This window comes from Rattus norvegicus, chromosome 2 (assembly GCF_036323735.1).
Source record: "Rattus norvegicus strain BN/NHsdMcwi chromosome 2, GRCr8, whole genome shotgun sequence".
NCBI lineage: Eukaryota > Metazoa > Chordata > Mammalia > Rodentia > Muridae > Rattus > Rattus norvegicus.
The window spans coordinates 245,518,581-245,543,369 of record NC_086020.1 but is presented as its reverse complement, the minus strand read 5'-3'; the positions used below and the strand labels follow the sequence as shown (position 1 = coordinate 245,543,369).

The 24,789-nt window shown below is 44.9% G+C and overlaps 1 protein-coding gene and 1 non-coding gene across 2 annotated transcripts; one reads left to right on the top strand and one right to left on the bottom strand.

Moving 5' to 3' along the window:
* The first annotated feature begins 505 nt into the window (after positions 1-505).
* Acadm (acyl-CoA dehydrogenase medium chain) lies at positions 506-24,677 on the top strand. Its single transcript, NM_016986.2, has 12 exons — positions 506-645; positions 3,197-3,284; positions 5,966-6,063; positions 6,170-6,239; positions 6,481-6,581; positions 7,330-7,410; positions 8,701-8,831; positions 11,962-12,070; positions 16,264-16,404; positions 17,029-17,124; positions 21,645-21,893; positions 24,029-24,677. Exons 1-12 carry the CDS (start codon positions 616-618, stop codon positions 24,098-24,100), a joined length of 1,266 nt encoding a protein of 421 aa, NP_058682.2. The 5' UTR covers positions 506-615; the 3' UTR covers positions 24,101-24,677.
* Positions 4,956-5,086, bottom strand: LOC120101239 (small nucleolar RNA SNORA15). Its single transcript, XR_005501620.1, has one exon. It is a non-coding gene; the product is annotated as a small nucleolar RNA SNORA15 (small nucleolar RNA).
* Positions 24,678-24,789: the final 112 nt, after the last annotated feature.

Below are 24,789 nucleotides of genomic sequence, written 5' to 3'. Positions count from 1 at the left end.
CTAGCCCAGCGTTAGCCGCTCCAGTGTACACAGGAGATATAAAAGATCTGACTCTCCGAGTAAAGGTCACAACTGAGTGCAGGAAACGCCTGCCTGCGCCCTCTGGCCTGGATTCGGGTCCAGCTTTCCCCGGTATCCCTCCGGAGAGGACGCGACCTTCGGGCTCAGGTGACACGGGGTAGACAGCTTTTAGCCTGTGCCAAGGCGAGCAGCTCAGGCTCCGGCTAGGTCGAGGGCAGGGCGCAGGCGCCGAGGGCCTTCAGGCCCCTCCCTCTTCTGGCCCTAGTCCGGACCGGGCGAATCTCCCTCATCTAACCCCGCCTCCCAGGCCACACCCCCTGATCCTGCAACGACCACACCCAAGGTCTTCTGCTTGGTCGGGTCATTCGCCTGTCTCTCAGCTGACGTCAATTTGGGAGCCCAGACTTTGTCGCTGTGAGAAGGGACTCCCCAGGCCACGCCCCCGAGGACTTTGACTCGCAGACCCCTGTACCTTGTCCAAGGCCCGCCCCTCTCCGCCCTCCAGGCCACGCCCCTGTGGGCGGGACCCCAGTTCGCTTAGCTTCTGCCCTGTGGTGGTCGGAGCCTGCAGAGCCAACAGAGCAGGAAGGCATCATGGCAGCAGCGCTCCGCAGAGGCTACAAGGTGAGCGGGTGACGGGGCGGGATCGGGACAGTCGGCCCTACGCGGTCGGGAGGCGGGCGCGAGCCTGCTGGAGTCCCCCCGCGCTGCCTACTGACCTCCGGCCGCTGACCCCTGCAGGGGTGGCCCTGTGGACCTGCTTTGCTCTCGGTCAAGGGGCTCAGACACTTCCTTTCGTCATCAACCCTTCTCGAATCCGGTGTCAGAACTCTGCTCTGGCAGAGGGAAGCACTTCCAGAAAACTTTGACTATAGTCCCACCCCAGGAAAGCATCAGTGTGTTGTTCTGTAGCTACGGGTGTGAGCAGGTGTTAGGATCCAAACTGGCTGATCCTGGGTGTACACAAAACACAGCTAATTCTACCAGAAGGAAAGGGAAGTGGGCTGCTCACGGCAACAGGGTTAGTACACTTGTTGTTTTGTGATGTTCAGAAAGGTACCCTTCCCAAAAACAAAAGGGAGAAGAGCCTACCGAAGAACTTTCATGAAGTTTGTCTTCTAAATGTTGTACCCTCCAGAATTTTGTTTCCTGAGCTCCGTTTTAGCCACTAATTGACTTAAATACTAGGGATGCATTCGTATAAGAACTCCATTTACGCCACCAAAACTGCACTACAGTTGCCTGTGTTCCCAAAATCTGTAGTTTTAGAATTTACAACATTTTTTTTTATTGCATTGATTGACCGCCCCTCTCCCTCACCCCGGCCATTACTATACAAATTAACAGGCTCTGAAAGCAGAAGCTGAAGGGGGTTTTAAGTTATTTTTAATTCTGACAACAGAACTAGAGGTTTCTTGGTGCCTCCAAGGACAGGTGAAGGAAAGTCTAATCCCATAACCAATAAGAAAATGCATATTCTTTTATCCTGTTTTCTACGTTGCTATAAAACCAAGACTCAAATTTCTAAGCCATTCGTCACTTAGTTGTGCTGTAGCTGCAGGCTCGAAGACTAAAGTTAGGATTGTCCCCATATTGGAATTCTTTGTTTTTGGCAGAGAGCCAGGAATAATAAAAGCAGTACTCTTATGATTTTAAAGTTTCAGAACGTTGTATTTATTGTTTCTTTATATTGGGTCTCATTTTGTAGTCCAGCCTGGTCGAGAGCTAACAGCTTTACCTCTGCCTCCCAAGAGCTGCTACCTTCAAGCCTGGCTGTTTTTTTTTAATAATCTCCAGTTATCCTCTGGGATTAGTGAACTCCATTTTCCAGGTGTGAATACAAATTGTGTATTTGGAACTATTCCCAGACAGGTGTTTGCAAAATTTAAACTCTGTGTTGCAATGCTAGCCTCTTAACCCTATCCTGTTTCCTACTGTTTCTAAGTTGTCTACACACAGAGACACACATGCATACACGCATACACAGGCACATGTACACATTCACATATATAGACAGTGTCCACATACACACACACATACACACTCAAGCACACATATACACAAACACATACAGACTGCTCGTACTTTTGCACAAGCAATGAGCAGGCCCCCATGTTAAGCTATCTAGTTGAATGACTAATTTCAGTATATAAGGAGCTCTCCACTTCAGTTGTATAAAAGCACATGACCAGTTTTATAGAGTGTCGATCTTCATCTAATCTTGGAAGTAGAGGCAGAAGAATTGAGATCCCAAGGCTAGCCTGGATCCCACAGGGGCTATCCTGAACTACTTCAAAAGAACTTGTCCTAACAGAAACACAAACCGAATTATTAGGGCCTGCAGTGGTGGCACACGCCTTTAACCCTGCACTTACCAGATAGAGGTTGGGAGCTCTCTGAGAGTTCAAGGCCAGCCTGGTCTACAAAGTAAGTTTCCAAGTCAGCCATAGCTACATCCTGAGGCTTGTAGCTACTTGTCTCTTTTCCTTTCTTTTTTTTTCTCTCTTTTTTCTTTTTTTTTCTTTTTTTCAGAGCTGAGGACCGAACCCAGGGCCTTGCGCTCGCTAAGCAAGCGCTCTACCACTGAGCTAAATCCCCAACCCAGTAGCTACTTGTCTCAACCACACAAAACAAACAGCAGCACCAAAAACTGCACTTGGATACACACACGCAAACACACACACACACACACACACACACACACACACACGGGGGTTGGGAGAGAGGGCCCATGTTTACTTCCCAGCACTGATGCTTCCCAGCTCAGAACCATATGTAACTCTACCTCCAGGGAGTCCTGTGCCCTCTTCTGGCCAGTTTGGACATTGAATAGAAAATAAAATTTAATAATATTTCCTTTATACACAGGCATCCCTCTAGCTTATAGTGGACACTCGAATCATAATATATTTAGTGCTGACTTTTAAAACACAGCTCTTGAATAAACACATAGCCATACAGATGCTGTGCTCACTTTGGACGGTCAGTATGGCAGTAATTACTTGGGGGATATGTCTGTCTGGAACTCTCAGAGTACATAAAGCAGATGTGCAGGCCAGAGGTTGGTAGTGGGAGTATGCAGTACGCACCCCAGTGGCCTAGCCAGTGTTCTTGCCTTTGGTTGATAGTTATCAGGTTCATTCATTGTGTCTATCATTATGTTTTTTTCTTCCAGGTCCTGAGAAGTGTCTCTCATTTTGAGTGTCGAGCACAACACACAAAACCATCTCTCAAGCAGGAGCCGGGACTAGGGTTTAGCTTCGGTATGTGCTTCGCTTGTTGGCTTGAAGATATGCCTGGGATATGTTTGTGAGCGTTATGTCTGTTAATGAGAAGAGCAGTCACCACCCACAGTTGGCTCGAGGTTCCTCACAGCCGCTGTGCTGCATCGCCTCCTTCTGTGTTCTCTCCGGCACATTCAAGTGTTTTCGGGCATCTCTCTAGGATTCTTCCTCTTTTTTCCCAAATGGATAGATAGCCCAAACAAATGAATCTATATGAATTGTCTTAACATACTTTCCTTTGTCTTTGGAGACAGTCTCACTGTATAGCTCCGGCTGGCTGGAGCTCTAAGGAGGGAGATAGGCAGGCCTGGAATTCACCAAGACCTGCCTGCCTCACACCCTCCTAGTACTGAGATGAAAGGTGTGAGCAACCACACCCGGCTCAACAAGTATTTCTCTAAATACTTCTACGTAAAGCGATGTAACGATTTAAAAAAAAAAAAAAAAAGGCCTGCTTTATCCATGCTATTACGTGACGTTCTCAGACCAGGGAGCAATGTGGTTTTGGAGGGAAAAGAAGCTAGAGTTTTCTTTCCTTTTTATAAAATGAAACATTCAGGTAAAAAAAAAAAATGAGATAAATCCTGGTTTTCGTTCGTGTCCTAAAAAAAACCTCAAGGGTTTTTACTTCAGATTGTTACCTTGCCTCTAGGTAGGAAACCATTTTCTCTGTTTGCTTGATCTCTGAAAAGTTACAAGGCTGAGCTGGTTAACATGTACCCAGTGCCCTTGGTAGTCTGAAAATGGCTAGGTTTATTGCCTTTATTTGAGTATAGTTGAGTGAAAATAGATCTCTCTCTCTCTCTCTCTCTCTCTCTCTCTCTCTCTCTCACACACACACACACACACACACACACACACACACAACTGGAATTAAAGAATTTTCAAATGGTATGAGCATAGCAGGTTGAATTAGTGGGCCTTTGAGAGTAGTAACCGTTTACTCTGTTATCTGTTGCTCTTTGCTTTTTACATGTGAATTCCCACATACTAGTTAGCAGTATCAAGAATCTGATAAGCCACTGAATTGCCAGAGGCCGAAGCAGATAGAGGCGTTTGGAAGGGAACTGTGAGCTCTGATGAAAGTGCACACCCCTCATACTAGTTAACAGTATTGAGAAGCTGACAAGCTACCGAATTGGCAGCAGGTGAAGCAGATAAGAGGCGTCTGGGAGGGAGCTGTGAGCTCTGACAAAAGTGCAAGTAACGAGAGGGGCCGAGGGAGGGGCGCACCTTTGTTCTCAGCACTCGAGACAGAGGCAGGCAGATCTCTGAATCCAAGGCCCGGCTGACATACAGAACTAGTTCCAGGACAGCCAAGGCTACAGGGAGAAGCACAGAGGACCAGCCGGTCTGGTTCTGATGGATAAAGTAGGTATGACATGTGCAGTAGGGTAGCTTGAAGATTACGGAGTTTGTGAAAGCAGTTTGCCAACAAATAATAATACGGTAGACGCCTTTCTTTCTGACACTGGACCCATATGCAACCTTGACAGGAATTAATCTGTGACCTTTGAAGTGAAGCTGTGATTCAGAAAATCCCAGCACAAAGCCCCAGGCTCCTTGTCTACTGTGTGTTCACCACGGGACTCGGGGAGCCACCCCTTCTCTGCCTTGTCTCCTGTTCCTTTTCTTCCTGTTTTCTTTTTCCTTTGTACTTAACTTTTAGTAGCGATATACCTTAGAAAACAGTGTGCCAGTCGCCTTAGAGGAAGACTCCGCTTTTGCCTGGTGTCTGGCTATGTGCATTACTGACAGAAGTCCATGGCATTCAGCCATCCCTTGGCCTCTGTGTCTTAACCGTGAGAGACTTGATCCATCTTTTACACTTCACCTCTCAGCCCCATACAAATGAGAATTGTAGTCATAATTATTCTTTTTAAAAAACGGAACAAGACAGTGTCTCGCTGTGTATTCCTGTCTGGCCTGGAACTCACTGGGTAAACCAGGCTGGCCTTGAACCCACAGAGACCCTCCTGCCTTTGCTGTCTGAGTGATGGGTATAAGGTGTATGCTGCCCTACCTGGCTTGTCCTTCTTAGCTTTGGCTCTTACTCTCATTGCCTGAAATGCCCCACAACACCATTAGCACTCCCTCACCCTTGTGTGGAGGATGGAGTCCAGGGCCTCACATAGGCTACATAGGCAAGCACTTCACCAGTGAACTCCATTCCACTTCATTCATCATACTGATGGACCCACATTGAAACACCAGATAGCACAGGTCTACAAATGTGCAATTAGCCATCTAGGATTACCCCAGGGGCTGGGGCAACATAGTTGCCCTATTCACTTCACAGTTACCTAGTTTTGCATTGTGTAAACATTGTTTTAACACTGCCTGTTACTGATACAGAGGGTTAGATGCGGCTGTTATTATTTTGGGGAGATTTCTCATTGCTCTTACCATTTTGTTTGTGGGAACTTTCATCCTCTTAAATTGATTGGGGGTTCAAAAGAAGAGCGAAATTTAAATTCTGGCGTTGACGTTCTCAGGGAAGTCTCCAAAACAAGTTTTATTGCTGACCGAGTTCATCTTGTCCCTTCAGACTGCCTCCTTACAAGCATATCTCCTGTAAGCAGATCTTAGGGTAAATATAAACTTCCACTTGTTCCTTCGACTTTGCCCTTTTTGATGTTCTCCAAACAATGTTCCCTTAGAGTTGACGGAGCAGCAGAAAGAGTTTCAAACAATTGCTCGGAAGTTTGCCAGAGAGGAAATAATCCCGGTCGCCCCAGACTACGATAAAAGCGGGGAAGTAAGTATCGTGTAAGTAAGTTGCAGGGGGAGGTCACCATGAGATCGGGTTACCTGCCTGCCTAGGTTCAGGTATAGTATAACCACGCTGTTGTCCTTCCTTTCAGTACCCGTTCCCTCTCATCAAGAGAGCCTGGGAACTTGGGTTGATCAACACACACATTCCGGAGAGTTGTGGTAAGCCTCCTACATGTTTGGTCCTAAAATTTAAAAAAAAAACAAGAAAACTCTCGTTCTCTAAAACCTTGTTGCCGGTCAGTGGCTTTCTGCCTTAGTTTCCCTATTTCGGCAGCATAGTGCTTGCCTGCTTGGAGGAGCCTGGCCCTCAGCACAGGCATTTTCCCTGTGTCTAGATAGTTTTGAGTTCATCGACTTGTTCTTCATATTATAACGCTCTGCGTATGCTCTGACACCATAGGTGGTCTTGGCCTGGGAACTTTTGATGCGTGTTTAATTACGGAAGAGTTGGCATATGGGTGTACAGGGGTGCAGACTGCTATTGAAGCAAATTCTTTGGGGGTAAGTGACAGAGACAATAGTTTACCATGGGGCTGATGAGGTGGCTCAGTGGGTAAAGGCTCCCCATGGTCTGAGTTCCCCCCAGGGGTCCCAGTATGATGGGAAGGAGACAACGGACTCCCCCAAGGTGTCCTCTGGGCTCCAGAAGGGAGCTGTAGCATGTGTACACATACACATAAACGCATGTGGGCATACATACAAAATAAGTAAAATGGCCATTTAAAAAATGCTAATCGCTTACCTGGGCTGGTAATGAGACACCAACAGTCACGTTGGGTTGATCTCCATAAGAACTATAAGGAAGGTCAGCTAGCCAGCCTGGAGTTGTGATTACACAGCTTGATCACGGTTGGTTCTGTTGTCCCCAGTACCGGGAGTTCTGGGTGTCCTTGTAAGGAAACTGTACACTCTGGCTACAGCTCCTGCGGAGGCAGCTTGGAAGCCATCATCCTCTTGGCCTGCTGCTGGGTTACAGTGTTGAAATGTCCTGAGCAGTGTCTAGGACTCTGCCCGTACAGACCGAGTCATGTAGCCTAATTTTAATCTGTGGTCGTATTACTGTCAGCCATGTTTGTGTATTGCTAACAAGGAGAAGCGTGTATTAGTATATCCAGCATGTTAGGTTCAGAGCAGGTGCCAACTCTTTAAGTTTAGTCCTTTACAGGAGGCGGGTAGCTCTTTCTTATTCGTTGAATCCACGCGACTAATTTAAATATGTTGCCTTTTGAATGTTAATTTTCCTTGGTAGCAAATGCCTGTGATTATTGCTGGAAATGATCAACAGAAGAAGAAGTATTTGGGGAGGATGACGGAGCAGCTGATGATGTGTGTGAGTATGTCCTTCAGTGTTTTGTCCCTATTTCCCAGTGAGTGGGTCAGGAGCTTCTAGCTCTGCCGTTCCGTCTGCATGTGTGTTATTGGACCGCATGCCCAAGACAGAAGTCAGCAGACACGTACGTAGGTGGACTGTCAAGGGGGTGTCTTAGTAATCTCCCACTCGTTTCCACAAGGGAGAATCCACTTGTTTCTGGATTCCAAAATGGCGTTGAGCTTGTCCTGCGTCTGACTTTCAGAAAGTGATGTCTGCTGAACAGAACAGCAGGACCTTCGTCCTGCAGCTCCAGATGGGAGCAGTTATCTGGGTGTATTTGTTTGTTTGCAGCCCAGGCTGTCTTCAATATCCCGGAGAGAAACTGCCTCATTTATAATTTAAAATGTATCTCTGGCTAGGCACAGTGGTGCACAGCTTTAATCCCAGCACCTGGGAGCCTAGGAGGATCTGTCCTCAAATCTCTGTGCCGTGACTCTGACTCTCCCACTCCCTCTCTCTTCAGGGTCTCGAGTGCCTGACTAGCTTTGAACTCAGGAGGTAGCCAAGATGACCTTGAGCTCTTATTCCTCCTGCTCCCACCTTCCTAGTGCTGGGACCACAGACATGTGCTACCACGCAGAACTCAGTGTATGGGATGCCCAGCTATGTGGTGCCTGGGCTGGAACCAGACCCTTGGATATGCTAGGCTGTGTCCCCAGCCCTATCCTCATCATGTGCAGGGGAGAAATAGCTACAGGATGTGCTTCCTTTGTGAGATTTGACAGCATCATCTCATGGAAGCCGGTTTCTCAAATCCTGGTATCTCATATAGGTACCCTGTACCCTGCGAAAGTCTCAAGTTGGGCTGCCTTTCAGCTCTGGTTTTCCTATCTGGTTTTATAGACTGACAGATAGTAGATATTCAGTGAACATTCGAATAGACCAACCTATGTTAATTTCAATTTAATGATGAGTTTGTTCGAATGTGCCTAATATTTTAATATGTCCTGTAGTTTATTGGTATGCTGTGTCTAGGTTTCAGTTAAGTTAAAATGTTTTAAAATAGTAACCGTTTTAACATTTGGTTTACCAATCTATTTGGTTTTTCTAAGAGCATTATAATTCTAGGCATTCCTCTATCGTGCTGCCTTCGAGCCAGAGTGCAGCCCAATGGTGGAACGCTTGCTTAGCACACTTGAGAACCTGGGTTCTGTCCTAGAGCCTCAAAACAAGCCAAATAACACTGTTGCCAGGTATCCACAATTTAATAATTAACACTTAATTTTTCCTTGTGCCCGTGTTTCCCAGGCCTACTGCGTGACAGAACCCTCAGCAGGCTCTGATGTGGCGGGCATTAAGACCAAAGCAGAGAAGAAGGGTGATGAATATGTCATCAATGGCCAGAAGATGTGGATAACCAACGGGGGAAAGGCCAACTGGTACATCTCTTCATGACTGCGCCTTCCTCAGCCCCCTTCCTTCTCTTATCATTCAGTCCTCTCGGTTAAAGCAAGCTGTAGTATTAAAGCTGGAGGCCCATCCTAGGAGACTATAAATAACTCAGTGACTCGTGAGCTATTCCAAGCCCTTGAACTATTCCTTCCAGATTAGTTTAAGAAGTCCAAAGTAGAAAAGGGCAGTAAGAATAGATAATCTCATCGCCAACTCCGTCAGGCAGGCTTGGTCCCAGGGCACAGTCGCTTCCTCGCTCGAAGGGAAACAGAAAGCTTCAGGGGGATGTTGTTCTGATTCTCAGCAGACTCGTGGTTCCCAGAACTGAACCTAGAGCTCTGTGTGTACCTGGGAAGCACCGCGCTGTGATGCCCATCCCCTGTAGAGGCATTCTTACTGGGTCATGGGGCTGGGCGTGTAACTCGGTGGTTACAGTGCTTGCCAAGCACAGGAGTCACGCCATCCTGGGTCTGGCCCCAGGTGGTGATATACACCTCTACTTATAGTACTTGGAGCAAAGGTGAAGAAGGGTCAGGAAGTTCAAGGTTATCTTCGGCTACGTAGCAAGTTCAAACCAGCCTGGGGTATGCGAGGCCATCTCAAAAAAATGAATAAATAAATAAGATAAAAACATCAGCCTATACCAAAAAAGGGCAGTACTTAAGTATTTGATGTTCGCGAAATCTAAAACTTCCAAATATGTAGGTCTAAACAATGATATAATGATCCATTAAACATCAAAAATGCAGACTTAAGAAGACTACTTGACCATTAAAAAAGAAAGTTTAATAAACAACTCTAAGTTTGATAAATGAAAGCAATGTAGGTTGGAGATGCACCTCCGTGGTGACTTCAGGCTGAGAGAATGAGGACAGGGATGGCCAGGCGTGAGCACAGTCAAGGATAGCCCAGGCCCTGCTACGTGACCTGTTGCAGGGCGAGCCCCTGAAGCGTGCAGAGATACGTTTCATCTGCGTCCATCCTGAATTCGTTTAGACCTTAATTTCTGAAATAATGTTTCGTGAAAGGAAGAGCGGAGGAAACAGGCAGGGAAATCTAAACTTAAATGTCAGTATAGGCTATGCTGAGAGACTCAAAGGTAGATAAATGATAGATAGACAAACAGACTGATAGATAACAGGTGGATAGATAGACTGATGGACAGATATGTGATAGATGAGAGAGACAGACAGACAGATGGACAACAGGCCCTCTTGACCTTTGACTAAGATGGGATGGTACAAGACTCGTATGGTTATTTGAGGAAGGCAGTCTAGAATTAACGAATGAAAGTTAGAAACTGTAAACCCCAGCGCATTCTAAGGACAGTCTTTCCAGTAATAGAGCCCATATGTGTTGTCTTGGAAAGTAGTGTTTTTACTCATTAATGTGAGTGAGTACATGACAGAGACTTCTCAGGAGTGGTCTGGGGGATGTCGTAGTTACCACTCCATGGCTGTGAGGAGATACCATGACCAAGACAATCTTAGGAAAGAAAGCATTTAATTGGAGGCTTGCCTACAGTTTTAGAGGGCAGGTCTGTGACCATCATGATGGGAAGCAGACAAGAATGGTGCTGGAGCAGTAACTGAGTGCTTTATGTCTTGACCCTTTGGCAGCAGGCAGAGAGGAGCAGACGGACAGACAGGCTGACTGACTGGACCTGGCGTGGGCTTTTGAAACCTCAAAAGCCCATTCCCAGTGACACAACTTTCTCCAGCAAGACCAACCCATCAATTAGGCCATACCTTCTAATACCTCTCTAACAGTTCTACACCCTGGTGACTAAGCCTATGGGGCCATGCTCATTCAAACTGCCGTAGGAGATTAGGGCAGTAATTTTCCTGTCTTGGAAAAGAAAACCTGGTTTGTTTGGTTGGTCAGTTGGTTTTGGCCACAGTTTCACTCTTAGCTCAGGCTGGCCTAAAACTCACTGTGGAGCATAGGTTGGCCTCAAACTCATGATGGTCCTCCTGCCTTAGCCTCGCAAATGCTGGGACTCCAGACGTGAGCCAGCACCGCCGACTCTGGAAGCATTCTGCTGTATCAGCATACTTGTGTGTCGAGCATTGTGGAGAAGCATTCCGCCTCGATGGGCTGTGAGGCTCGGCCAGCACAGGTGTAAAGACCGGGAACAGGGATAACAGGATCACTTAGCGTGCTCGCATGAGCAAGGAATGAGGAAGTAGAGAGGCCCCGAAAACGGAACAAGCTAAGAGAGATGTAATTATGCAAGTAGACATCACGGTTTTGAGAACTGACTAGAATTCTTCCCAGAAAAGGCAAGTGCAGTGACTTGGGAAATTAGAAAATAATTTTGTTTTTTCCTATTACCAAATAAAACCATAGTCAATGATAAACTGATAAATTATTGGGCTGGGGTTTTTTTTTTCTTTTCTTTTCTATTTATTTATTTATTTATTTATTTATTTATTTATTTATTTATTGCCTTAACATAAATCCATTGCTTAAGGGAGGATAAAAACACTTGGTCGATCTCTCTCTCTTGATGCTAAAACCATCACTAAGGCTCACCATGGACTCTACCTCTAAGCTGTATGGCTTTTCATCTTTTTGTACAGATTCTCAAAAAAAAAAAATCTGTATCAGGATATATGGAAGGAAGGCTGTTTTGGATATGGGGATTCAAAACAAGAACTTCTTTTTTTTCTGCTCATGTTCATTTCTTCTAAATCTTTTTCTGGGAAATGTCTTTCTGTGGGAAGCCAGTAAATATCCCTAGTAAGTCAGGTTTGCTGGCTGTGCTGCATGGGGGGCAGCCCTCACAGCAGTGGGGGTCCTCTGTTCATCTTGCAGATTGCTTGTCCTATGAGATATAAGACTGGCCCGGAGAGGAGCATCCCAGTTCCCACACACATACTATACTTTCACACTCTCTTTGCAAAAGGAACTTTTACTCATAACTCATACCCCCCACATTAGTGGAGAGAGAGAGGCGGTTGAGTTAGTCTCACAGTAAAACTGGCATCTGTGCAGGTTTTGAAACCCATCTGGTTCTTCATTTCCTCTTCTGTTAAGTGGGGGTGGTAACACCGGGGTGGGGGCCCGCTGAGATGGTAGTTAACGTGGCCACCATTGTGTGTTTGTGTGCACTAGGTATTTTGTATTGACGCGATCTAACCCAGATCCTAAAGTACCTGCTAGTAAAGCCTTCACCGGATTCATCGTGGAGGCCGACACCCCGGGAATACACATCGGAAAAAAGGTAAACACTGTGCTTCTTTTTTTTTTTTTTTTTTTCTTTTTTCTTTTTCTCGGAGCTGGGGACCGATCCCAGGGCCTTGCGCTTGCTAGGCAAGCACTCTACCACTGAGCTAAATCCCCAACCCCAAACACTGTGCTTCTTAACAACAGTTCCCTCCACGTGGGATTTCAACAGTAAATGTCAAGGTTCTTGTTTGTTTCCTTTAATGAAAATACTTTTAAGTCGGAACAAAAATCTAGTTGTGTCTTGATGATATCGGGGACGTAGTTCGCATGTCGGTGAAAAATCTTTCAAAATGATTTTGTGCAGAACACCTTCATGACAGCTGTAGATGTGGGTATAGTGGGGCCGCCATGGCTGCTGCCCCAGGAAGAGAGTGTAGGACTCTGAGAGGACCCCTCCCTCCTCCCTAGAGGACCTGCACAAGCTTTGCTTAGAACAGGTGAAGCCATATGATGTGGGTGGATTACTCACAATCCCACAGCGACAGCGGAAACGTCTATACCTTGGAATCATGTGAGGATGTCAATCAGTGTCAGCTGGGGGTGGGGGTGGGAGAGTGTGTCAAATAAGGCAATGGCATATTGGAACACGCAATCTCAAAGCGTGTAGGAGGTTTCAAAGGTGACATGATGAAGGTAGTCCTGGCGAGAGCTTACAGGCACAGCTTGGGATTATAACGCAACTGAAGTGCTTTTGCAAAGGGGAGTTCTCAAAGAGAACTCTGAGTAATGAAGGATGTCTCCATCTAAGGCATAAGGAGGAGTTGTGGGAACCAAACCAGATCTGAAGATTACTTGAGCAAATTGTCTTCCTCCCCCATGTGGGAAGGTTTGAATCAGCTGGTCAGATGTTGGAGTTGGTCTCCTGAGGCTGAACTGGAAAAAAACAAATCTTAATTGATACATAAGATTTCCAAGGCAACCTTCAGTGTAGGATCCTCTGTTGAGTCCACATCTCTTTAGAAATGTGTTGCTTGACCATGTAAAATGTACGTAACTTCTGCCAGGCGTGGAACTGCATCCCTTCAACCCCAGTACTGCAGAGGCTGAGGCAGGAGGATCACAAATTCTAGGCCAGCATGGATGGTGTACTGAGGCTTTGTCTCAAAAAAGGGGACAAGGACAGGACTTCCCTTTTAGGTCGTGGAAGTTGAAGGGCTGGACTCTACGTGCTGTTTACTCCAGCCTGTTCCGACTACAGAAACCAAGGCCCAAATAATTGATTCACTGACAGCCACAAACCCAGAGGCCAACTTGAGATCAGTGACCTTGTGTCCTTTACTAATAGGCTTGTAGGGCTTTGGCCTGAGACATTTCTGACGCCGTATTACGCTATATTTTAAAGAGAAGATATTGAAGGCTGACTGTGCTTTATAAAGAGACTACTGGCCCATGCATATATAGAATATGAGTACCATGGTGGTCACGCTTCTCCCTTTGCGTGTGTATGTGGCGGATCATGCTCTCCCCCACTCTCCCCCATAGAGATGGTTTCTGGCAAACTCAGGCCAAGCCTGACTGTCTCTGCTAACGAGAAGGAAGCTCAGGGCAGTAGCAAACTGGTGTGCTAACTGATGTTGTCTCCATGTTTCCAATGTCGTTCTCACTTAGGAAAACCGTAACTGAATCACTGTTCATTACTGAATGCACACGGTACACTAGATACTGATAAAAATCTACCCCCAGGGACTTACTTTCTGGCGAGTGAGTGAAGATACTTTTATTGTTAGCTACTCAGCCTCCTAAAAAAAATATTCTTTTAAACAAGTGGCCGTTTGCAAATCTGTGAGGTTCATGTTATCAAAATGTTTTGCATCCTAGAAATTGTGTGCTTTGAGATGACTCTAAGAAGCTTTTCGGGTTTTGTGGTTTTAGTTTATTTGAGACAGGGTCTCACTATGTAGCACTGGCTGTCCCGGACTCACTGTTAGACCAGGCTGAACTTGAACTCACAAAGATCCGCCTGCCTGTACCGCCTGTGCCTCCTGAGTGCAGGCGTGTGCCACCACACCTGACCTCATTCTGTCTCTGACTTGTTACTGTTGCTAATCTATGAGCCGGGTTTGTTATTATAATTATATATTTAAAAAGGCATTGCATGTAGAAGAACCTGTATTTTCCACAGTTTCCACTGAACATCTTAGAACATACTTCTCATAGGGCAATTACGTAGAGTCTGAGTTGGGGGAGGACCAAGATAGCTTAGTGAGTAAAGGCTCTTCCTGTCAGTCCTGATGACCTGAGTTCTACTCCAGATCCCACGTGGTGGGAGGGCAGAAGCAACTCCCACAAGATATCCCTTGATGTCCACACTTGTTCCGTGCCAGGCTCCTGCTCCCTACAGCATAAAAAGTAAATAAATGCTCCCCCCCCAACAAATGTGGGAGAGCTCAGTAGATTGTTTTGCTTGCAAAATGATTTAACAGATGGACAGACAGAGAGAAAGTAGCTTACAGACAAAGAGACACCAATGAAGTTTAAGTTAGTGCTGTTTTCAGTTTGTATAGGCTTCATTCCAGGGATGCAGGGATGGTTTAATATATGGAAAACCGTCAACGTAATCCACTATATAAACAAACTGAAAGATAAAAACCACATGATCATTTCATTAGATCCTGAGAAAGCATTTGACAAAATTCAACACTCCTTCATGATAAAAGTCCTGGAAAGAACAGGAATTCAAGGCCCATACCTAAACATAGTAAAAGCCATATACAGCAAACCAGTAGCTAACATTAAACTAAATGGAGAGAAACTTGAAGCAATCCCAGTAAAATCAGGGACTAGACAAGGCTGCCCACTCTCTCCCTACTTATTCAATATAGTTCTTGAAGTCCTAGCCAGAGCAATCAGACAACAAAAGGAGATCAGAGAGATACAGATTGGAAAGTGAAAGACCCCCGGAGTGGGGAGACCCTCACTCAAGTCTCGGGATGAAGCAACCCCCCAAGAACTCACACAAGACCATCCTTGTTGTAATCACATGAGGTTTATCGATAGCAACCAGTGCACTGGGGTCAAGACTCGTATCCCACGCAGGGGCAGTGGAGTTCGACCCCGAGAGGCTGGGAGAAGAGGTATTTAAAGGGAGAAACCACAACTCGAGGGGGCAGGGATAGTGTGTAGAATAACAGTGAAAAATCACAAGGAAGAACTCTCTGTCCCCCAAGATTGTTTCCTAGGAGAAGCTGTCTCTTACTTCTCAGATTGTTTAACTTCATGGTCCGCTAGTTCCTAGGAGAAGTTGTTTCCTGCTTCTCAAGATTGTTCTCTAAGATTTATGGTCAGCTAGTTTCTGGGAGAAAGCTGTTGAGCTGGCCAGTGTAATTATCCATTCTATAGCCCTAGGAGAGGCTTCTTGGAACATACAATTCTGGGGCCTAACCTGTTGGGTTTTTTTTTTTTTCTGCTCTAAACTTTGTGTCTAGGGGGGCAACTTTAAAACTTTTATCTTTCAAAAGGAAGAAGTCAAAATATCGCTATTTGCAGATGATATGATAGTATATTTAAGTGATTCCAAAAGTTCCACCAGAGAACTACTAAACCTGATAAACACTGTCAGCAAAGTGGCTGGGTATAAAATTAACTCAAATAAATCAGTAGCCTTCCTCTACACAAAAGATAAACAAGCCGAGAAAGAAATTAGGGAGACGACACCCTTCATAATAGTCCCAAATAATATAAAGTGCCTCGGTGTGACTTTAACCAAGCAAGTGAAAGATCTGTATGACAAGAACTTCAAGCCTCTGAAGAAAGAAATTGAAGATCTCAGAAGATGGAAAGATCTCCCATGCTCATGGATTGGCAGGATCAATATAGTAAAAATGGCCATTTTGCCAAAAGCGATCTACAGATTCAATGCAATCCCCATCAAAATTCCAATCCAATTCTTCAGAGAGTCAGACAGAACAATTTGCAAATTCATCTGGAATAACAAAAAACCCAGGATAGTGAAACACTATTTTTGACCCGGGCTGGCACTTATTTCTAGAAAGATCCTGATTAGAAACCAGCGAGGCCTTGCAGCCATGGTTAGTCCCGGGGAAGCTATGGAAGATGGGCAGAGACAGGAGGGTTTGGATTCTACGGAAGCTCAGCTCACAGAGCGGGTGCTACAGGCCCTGCTTTTGGAATGATTGACACAAACTGTGCTGTGACCCCTACGAGTCTCTTCTGTGATCTTCTCCCTAGGAACTAAACATGGGTCAGCGGTGCTCTGACACCAGAGGAATCACCTTCGAAGATGTCAGAGTGCCTAAGGAAAATGTGTTAATTGGTGAAGGAGCAGGTTTCAAGATTGCAATGGGGGCTTTTGATAGAACCAGGCCGACGGTAAGCCGATCGTATATGTGGGGCCTTTTGTTTGTAGTTTTCAATGATTAAGATTATTTTAGCGTTGTATGTGCGATGTCTTCTTTATTTTTTGGTTTCTGCTTTTTTTTTTTTTTAATGATGGTGGAGAGGAGATTGGTGCTTGTCCTGTGTGTAGTTCACCTTCTTTCACTGCTCAGTATAGAAACTAATTTAGCAGAAGCTAGAGTATTCCCTGCTAGATTTCCAGAACATCACCCCTAAGTTGATCATTCCTGTTGATCGTGGATCGCTGTGTATTCTGCTGCTCACTTAGCATGGGTCCATGGAAGGCTCCCCAGTTAGACAGTAATGACTTCGCTATTCTGTGAGCCTCAGCCTCATAGTTGGCTGATTGATTGATTGATTGATTGATTGATTGATTGATTGAATGGCAATGGGGATAAACTCAGACTCTGCTAAAAGCCAAGCACGTGCTCCACCACTGAGCTGCATTCCCAGCCCTGCTATTACCTGTAATTCAAAAATAAACCCAAGTACTCTCTTCCCCGCCCCTGTGTGTAGTCCTTCGCTGAGAACCAAGCCATAAGCCGTGTGGCTTGATGACAATATGAGTTTTTGCTTCATTTAATGCTGATGTTCTAGGTCGCAGCTGGTGCTGTCGGGCTAGCCCAGAGAGCCCTGGACGAAGCTACTAAGTATGCCCTGGACAGGAAAACATTTGGAAAGCTGCTAGTGGAGGTAATCTCTTTCTCCCTCTCCCTCTCCTTCCCCCTCTCCCTCTCTTCCCCTCCCTCTCTCTCTCTGTATATGTGTGCGTGCACACCACGAGTGTGCCTGGGTAACGGGCGAGTGCACATATCCCACAGCTGTATAAAGACCAGAGGACTACCTCAGTGTCCTGCTTCTCTTAGCTTGTTTTGTTTTGTGATAGAACCTCTCCCACTGGCCTGGGGCTCACAGTTAGGTTAGGTGAGCTCAAGGGCTGTCTGCTCAAGCCTCTCTGCTGCTGAGATTCCTGGCACAAGCCTCTGCACCCAGCATTTTCACATGGGTTCCAGGTATCTGAACTCGGCTCCTCACGCTGGTGTGGGCAAGCATTTTCCTGACAGCCACCGACCCTGCTCTTGAGGTGATCTTGGCACTGTGCTTGTTTTGTTGACATCCGAAGACACTCATTGCATCTAAATATTTAGAAATTACCTCTAAAGAGCAAAAATAGTGTTCTCTATTTTGTTGGGAAGAAGATTCTAAGGTTTCCTCACTAATCCCTGAGAGCAGATTTTCTTTTGGCTATGTCACTCACAGTTAGTCACTCTGTAAATGTTAAGAAAAAGAATGTGTTTATTACATGCCTTCTGTATAACTGATACCCTGCTATCAATGTTAATATGTGCTTCCAGTAAGCGTGTTTTTGGTAGGTCAGGCTGGCCTGACGCTCACTGAGATCCATCCATCCCCGAGTCCTGGATGTTGGGATGGTGTGCATGCCATCGTGAGATGGGCACCTTCAAGCCTGGCTTCATGGTTATCTCTGTTGGTCGTTAGAGACTTCTCCTCCACTTCTTTCTGCCTCAGTTCCCTTCAGTAAAGCAGGAGTGGTGGAAGACGACTCCATGTCTGCCTACATCTGACGTTTAGCTCTAAGCTTTCTGAGTGTTTTCTCTCTAGCCTGGACTTCTGCACGGAGCTCCATGCCTATACAGTGGTCTCCTGCCACTGTCTCCCTGTCGTCGCCCCTGGCTTTATTCTTTCCCCAAAGACGCTTTCACTTCTTTCAAACTCCACTTCCTTCCTCGTTGATGTCAACAGAGCATCTCCCTCTGTCCATTCTACGCCGTGACACCTCAGCACACACTTACTCCCAGCGCTACCTCGCACTCGGCGTGTCGACAGAGAAGCTGTGCCATGTGAGACAGAGTTGACAGTCGCTTATTTGCAGATCCCGTCCTTTATACTCTCAGGAGCGTTTACTTTAGAGATAAGTTAGTCATCACGGGACAAACACAAAGAACGCAGAGCAACGTCAGAGTAAGTCCCCAAACGAAACCTATGAGGTGGAGACATCAAAACCAAAGGGACAGGACTACCACATGTTGGACATGTTGCAGAGAGTAGCAACGAATCCCATTCAGCAATCAGTGACAGCCCCTACCTTGGACCCATTAAAAAAGCTATCCCTGGGCTGGAAAAACGGCTCAGTGGTTAAGAGCATGGGCTGCTCCTCTAGAGGACCAGGGTTCAGTTCCTTCCCGGAACCCACATGGCAGCTCACAACCGTCTGTAACTCCAGTTCCAGGGGACCATGGCACCAGGCATGCATGAGGTGCATGTATCTGTGCAGGCAGGCAGAGTACACATACACATCTTTCTTTTTTTTAAAGATAGCTCTAAGCTACAGTCTGTGTCACACTTAGCCTTCATTTCAGCATCGTGCAGAAATAACCAAAATATTGGTGACCCATAGAGGAGAGATGGAGTCTGAACAGCTCAAGAACTAAGAAAAGTCTTTATGCCCTGAGACAGCTGTGTACAATTAATGACAAAAAAAGCAGAATGAGAAACCATCAGCCTGGTAGGCCAGCATGTGTGTAAAAACAAGGGAGACATTTGCATTCCAGTGTGTAAACTGCCTCTGGAAAGATAAAAACACACATACTGATACCATTATTTACCCCCTGGGAGGGGGCCGGGTGGGTGACTGTAAGCAGGTGGCTGTAGGCAGGTGGCTGTAGGCAGGGATGAGGAGGGGAAATGTTTACTGAGTATCCCTTTACTTTTGGAACATTTGATTAGTGGGTACTCTGTCTATTCAAAAGTTAAACTCTAACCAGACATAGGGGTCCATGCCTTTAATCCCAGCGCTCAGGAAGCCAAGGCAGGTGAGCCTAGGCTGAGGCCAGCCTGGTCTACAGAGCGAGTTCAGGACAACCAGGACTATATAAAGAGACCTTGTATGGAAAAGATAATTGAGCTAGATGGGTGATTCCGTGGTTAAGAGCATGAGATGCTGTCACAACCATCTGGATCTCCAGTTCCAGAGGCGCTGATGCCCTCTCTGGTCTCTGAGGGCACTGCATGCACGTTACCGTTATACTTGAATACATAGAATAACAACACATAAAATAAACTAATCCCAACTCTGAAGTCAAAGCACTCAGCAGGCTGGGACAGGAAGAGTTTTAGGCAGCTTGGGCTTATGACAAAATCCTTTAAAAAAATAACAACAACAACACAAAATAAACAACAAGCAGTATATAGTGACACACACTTATAATACCAGCATTCAAGAGGCTGAAGCAGGAGGATTGCTCTGACTTCAAGGCCTGGGGTACTTAGCACGACCTTGCTTCAAGCAAGATCCTTGAAAGAATTCTTGGCTTAGAGGAATGGGCACAGTTCAGATAGATAGACGCAGGGAGGGCAGGGTCTGGGGAGATGGCCGCTCAGGAATTAGAGTGCTCGTTGCTCTTACAGAGGAGGATCACAGCTCTGGTCCCAGCAGCCACAGCAACTGCCTCACAGTGGTCAGTCTGTAAATCCAGTTCAGGAGCCTGCATGCATGCATGGACACATACACGCGCACACGTGCACACACAAACTAAAACATGGAGAAACAGGGAGAGTGTCACCCTACGCAGGAGTTAATCCTCCCGCACAACCTGGTCATCTGCCTACCTCAAGCAACTTCTCGTTCTCATTACAGCGTGAAACCTGCTGGATATGTGAATCCAATGGCTGGGTGTCTGGTTCCGTGACCTGAGCTTGGTCCGTGTCAGTCTCTATTCCACTGCAGAATTTATGCTTTTTATAACCTCTAAAACTTCAGATACCATTTTCTTGTTATTCACTGTATGAACCCAGTTTCCAGTGATCTTAATGTTCCCACACACCTACTAGACTCTTTTTGATTTGTTATTTTAAGGCGCATGTCCCATTTTATAGTAAAATGTCTTTTTATAGTGATACCAAGCAAAATACTAAAACAGCCATAATTCTATCACTCAGAATTATAGCAAATACTTTATTACTTCCCTGACCATGTTTCCCTAGAGTGATCATCATACTGTTTGAAAACTTCATGTAACAGTGCACGGTAAATGTCACGTAGCAATGTGTGGTAAACATTTTTCTACCCTGCAATGCATGTTGATGGTATCAGGCATGATACAGCTCTGCCCATCTCTTACAGCATGTGTTGGCTTTCATCTCCCGTCTGATATGACGAGGACAGGAAGCATCATGTCTTCTCTGACATGTTTCTGTGCTAGTTTCCTATGTAGGTAATGCCTTTGGTTAAGGCCCAGCAGGGCAGAGCTCTATAGAGTATCCTGGAAGTCCCAGGTACTCTGGAAGCTGAGGATCACAAGTGTGATGCCTGCCTGGGCCAGCACAGCAGGATCAACCGGGGATGTCCCTAGAGTCAGTCATCTATCCATCTGTCCACCCACTCCCTGTCTAAATCATTGCAGACACTAAAAGGACAAGAACACTACTAGGTTTTTGTGTATCTGTACCCAGAACCTCAGTCTAATAATGAGAAAATATCAGATAGACCCAAACTCAGGAGCAACTTCCAAAAAAAATCTTCAAAAGGACAAAAGTCAGAAGCTAAGACAGGGATTACAGAGTCTGGGAGGTTCTCTGAAGTAAAGCGGGGGTGGGCCTGGAGTTCACGATCACTTTTGGCTACAGAGCAAGGCCATGTCTTAACACATAGAAAAGAGACCAGATGGCAGTGGTGCACGCCTTTAATCCCAGCACTCAGGAGGCAGGGGTAGGCAGAGCTCTGAGTTCAAGGCCAGCCTGGTTTACAGAATGAGTTCCAGGACAGCCAAAGCTACACACAAACAACAACAGAAATAAATACATTCGCAGGTCTCTTTGGCACATGCCTTTAATCCCAGCACTTGGGCAGAGGCCGGCAAATCTCTTGAGTTTGAGGCCAGCTTGGTCTATAGAGTGATTCCACAACAGCCAAGGCTACACAGAGAAGGCCTGACTCGAAAACTCCAAAAGGAAAAACATAGTTTGAATCAACTAGTGGTACTGAAACAGATAATAGGATAGTTGGTGGGGAACTTGGCCAACCTGGCTGGAGTCTGTGTAGCTCTGCACATACCGATTGCCCTCATCTTACCGTTAGGGGAAGCTGGCTGTAACTTTTCTGCAAGCCCACAGTGAGTGCAAAATAAAATGTAAAAGAGTTTTAAGGAAAAAATTTTTTGAGATGCCCTTTAACCATTTCTCCTTAATTCTAGCACCAAGGAGTTTCATTTCTGCTCGCAGAAATGGCGATGAAAGTTGAACTGGCCAGACTCAGTTACCAGCGAGCAGCCTGGGAGGTTGACTCCGGCCGCCGGAACACGTACTTTGCCTCTATTGCGAAGGCCTTTGCTGGAGATATTGCCAACCAGCTCGCTACCGATGCTGTGCAGATTTTCGGAGGCTATGGATTCAACACTGAGTACCCAGTAGAAAAGCTGATGCGGGACGCCAAGATCTATCAGGTGAGCTCTAGCATTTGTGTCTGAGGGCACAGGATGTTCACAAATGACAACACTGGGTGTCAAACAACCGGTGGTGACATTTGGACCGGTTATTAAGTGTAGCTGCTAAAAGGGAAAGGGCTAGACCAGCAAACAGCACAGGCACGTATCACCTGTCTAACGCTATCTTAGACTCTTCAATTCTTTTTAACCAATTACAAGCTACATTTTTTGCCTCTGAAGATTATATATGCTTGTCTTGTGTTGGATGTTGAGTGACATCTTTCTCTTTTTTAAAAGACTTATTTATTTTTATATCTATGAGTACTGTATCTGCATGTACACCTGCATGTCAGAGATGGCATCAGATCCCATTACAGATGGTTGTGAGGCACCATGTGGTTGCTGGGAATTGAACTCAGGACCTCTGGAGGAGCAGTCAGTGCTCTTAACCACTGAGCCATCTCTCCAGCGGGCTTCTCTTAATTAGTTGAAACTGTATTTACAGTGAAAAGCCATGTGTCCTTGAGAACTGATACTTGACTCTAAAATTAAATTGGCAATTAGAAAAAAGGTAACTTCATAAACAAAAAGATAGAAATATGCGTGTTCTCCATTGTGAGCATGTTCTGCACACCCCTAGCGAATTTTCATACAACAGGAAGCCTTGTGTCATTAGCCCTACAGAAGAAAAGCCCATTAACTGTACCATTATCAACACTAAAGATCATGGGGCTGGAGAGACAGCTTGGCAGCTAAGAGCACAGACTGCTCTTACAGAGGACCTGAGTTTGATTTTTAGCACCCGCACACACGGGGACTCATGTGTAACAACAGTTCCAGGGTATCTGAGGCCCACAGGCACCGGACACGCATGTGGTGCACATCCATACATGCAGGCAAAACATTCACATGCATAAAACAAAAGTAAGCCATTCAGAATTTTGTCTCCATAATTCTCTGCCCCTGCAGGCCAAGCACAGGAAAACTGCATCCTAGCTAAGTTACCAGTCTTTCTAGGGCTATTTTGCCTCTCCTAAAGCCTGCAACTGTTCCTGTCAACCACTTGACTTTCCCCCACCACCCAACACTGAATGAATGTGGCCCGAGGTTAGAAGCTGGGAGTGGGAAAGAAGGTGGATTACTAAGGATTAAAGCCCAAAGCCTTTAATGAGTTTAGTAGTAAGAACAGAGAGTGACTGGGACACAGCCAGGAACAGCTGAGAGGATGTAGATAATAAATACTCCGGTAGTACTGAACTTTACACTTCCCAAACACTTTGAAATACAAATAATATTTTCTTTGATGTTATAAGCCTACCTTCTAATTTTGTAAAATAATTTTTGATTATTTAAACTATTCTAATAAAATAACATTCTGCTGATTGGTGATGGTGCTCACCTTTAATCCCAGCATTCAGGAGGCTGAAGCAGGGGGATCTCTGTGAGTTTGAGGCTGGCCTGGTCAGCCAAGTTCCAGGACAGCCAGAACTTCACAAAGAGAAAACCTGTCTTGAAGAAACAAACAAGCAAACAACATACATGTATATATTTATATTTTATGTATATATTTTATATATAATATAATAAATGAATTAAATAAATATGTTAAATAATAATATTTATGTTATTTATATTTAATATGTAACCTATTATGTATTATCTGTATATATTAAAATAATATCTAATGTATTATTACATATTGTATGTAATTTACATAATTATATGATATATTGCTTACAATATAGCATATGTACAACATATATATAATATGTTGATGTTTTACACTTGATCTTAGCCAAAAGGCCGAGAAGCAATGTTGATGTTTTATATATACAGTATATAGATATGTTGTGTTATGTATTAATGTTATATATTATATTAATATACTATACAATGTTACTACTATATAGTACTATATGTTAAATTTTATTTATTGATATTATTAATTATAAATTATATATATGTAGTATTAATAGTATGACATAATATTTAATTATACATCTCATATATATATTTAATTATACATCTCATATATATATATATACATCTCAGATATATATATGATATATAATAACATTTCAGTTTGGTGCTACAGTAGAGCTGAGACATCAAATGAATCCAGATGTTTCAACAACTTTGTGTTTTTCTTTCAGATTTACGAAGGTACTGCACAAATTCAGAGGCTGATCATAGCTCGTGAGCACATTGAAAAGTATAAAAATTAACAGAAATTACTATCGAACGATGCTTCACCCTCATGTAACTACGCTCAGAGCACTGTTGCTGCTTCAGGGGGAAAGGGCTTTACTTGTCTTCCCACAGAAATGAGATAAAAGACGCGTGTCACAGATCTGTGCAATGGGGTCCCACGGCGGAGGGTGCCTCTGTTGAGTTCCACAGTGACCCTTTCTAGATAGGTTTGGTTTTGGACAGTGAGTGGTCAGTCCTTGGCCCCGAATTGTGTTAATTTGCTCCTTGATCACTTGAGATGGAGAAATACCCTGGAGTTCTAATGCTCATTCAAGTGACAAGAAAGGTAGCCTGTCACGAAAGAACTCAGGATTCTACACAGACACTGAGGAATGTGGCGGATTGGACCCATCACACTGTGAAGAGAGAGCATTTCTGTGCTGAGCTGTTTCATAATTTTGATTATATTTCCCTTGTATTGCAGAAGAGTAAAAAAGTTTATATGCATTTTCTCCCATTATAAAACTAAAAACTTTCTGGAAAATCTTAATTCTGAACTGGCATTTTATTTGTCTTGATTACAATGATTCAATAAAGCTAGCCTTAACTTATTCTTCTGTGACTCTTTGGTTTGTACAAACCCCTGTGCTGTTGTACACAGTTGTGTTTCACACATAGAACTTTAAAAGGGAGTTAAAATAAAACAAACTGTGTGCAGTGTGTG

Coding starts and splice junctions, on each gene's coding strand:
- Acadm (NM_016986.2), top strand. CDS start 616: ATGGCAGCAGCGCTCCGCAGAGGCTACAAG. Junction 6,064..6,169: donor ACTACGATAAAAGCGGGGAA/GTAAGTATCGTG, acceptor CCTTCCTTTCAG/TACCCGTTCCCTCTCATCAA. Junction 16,405..17,028: donor TTGATAGAACCAGGCCGACG/GTAAGCCGATCG, acceptor CTGATGTTCTAG/GTCGCAGCTGGTGCTGTCGG.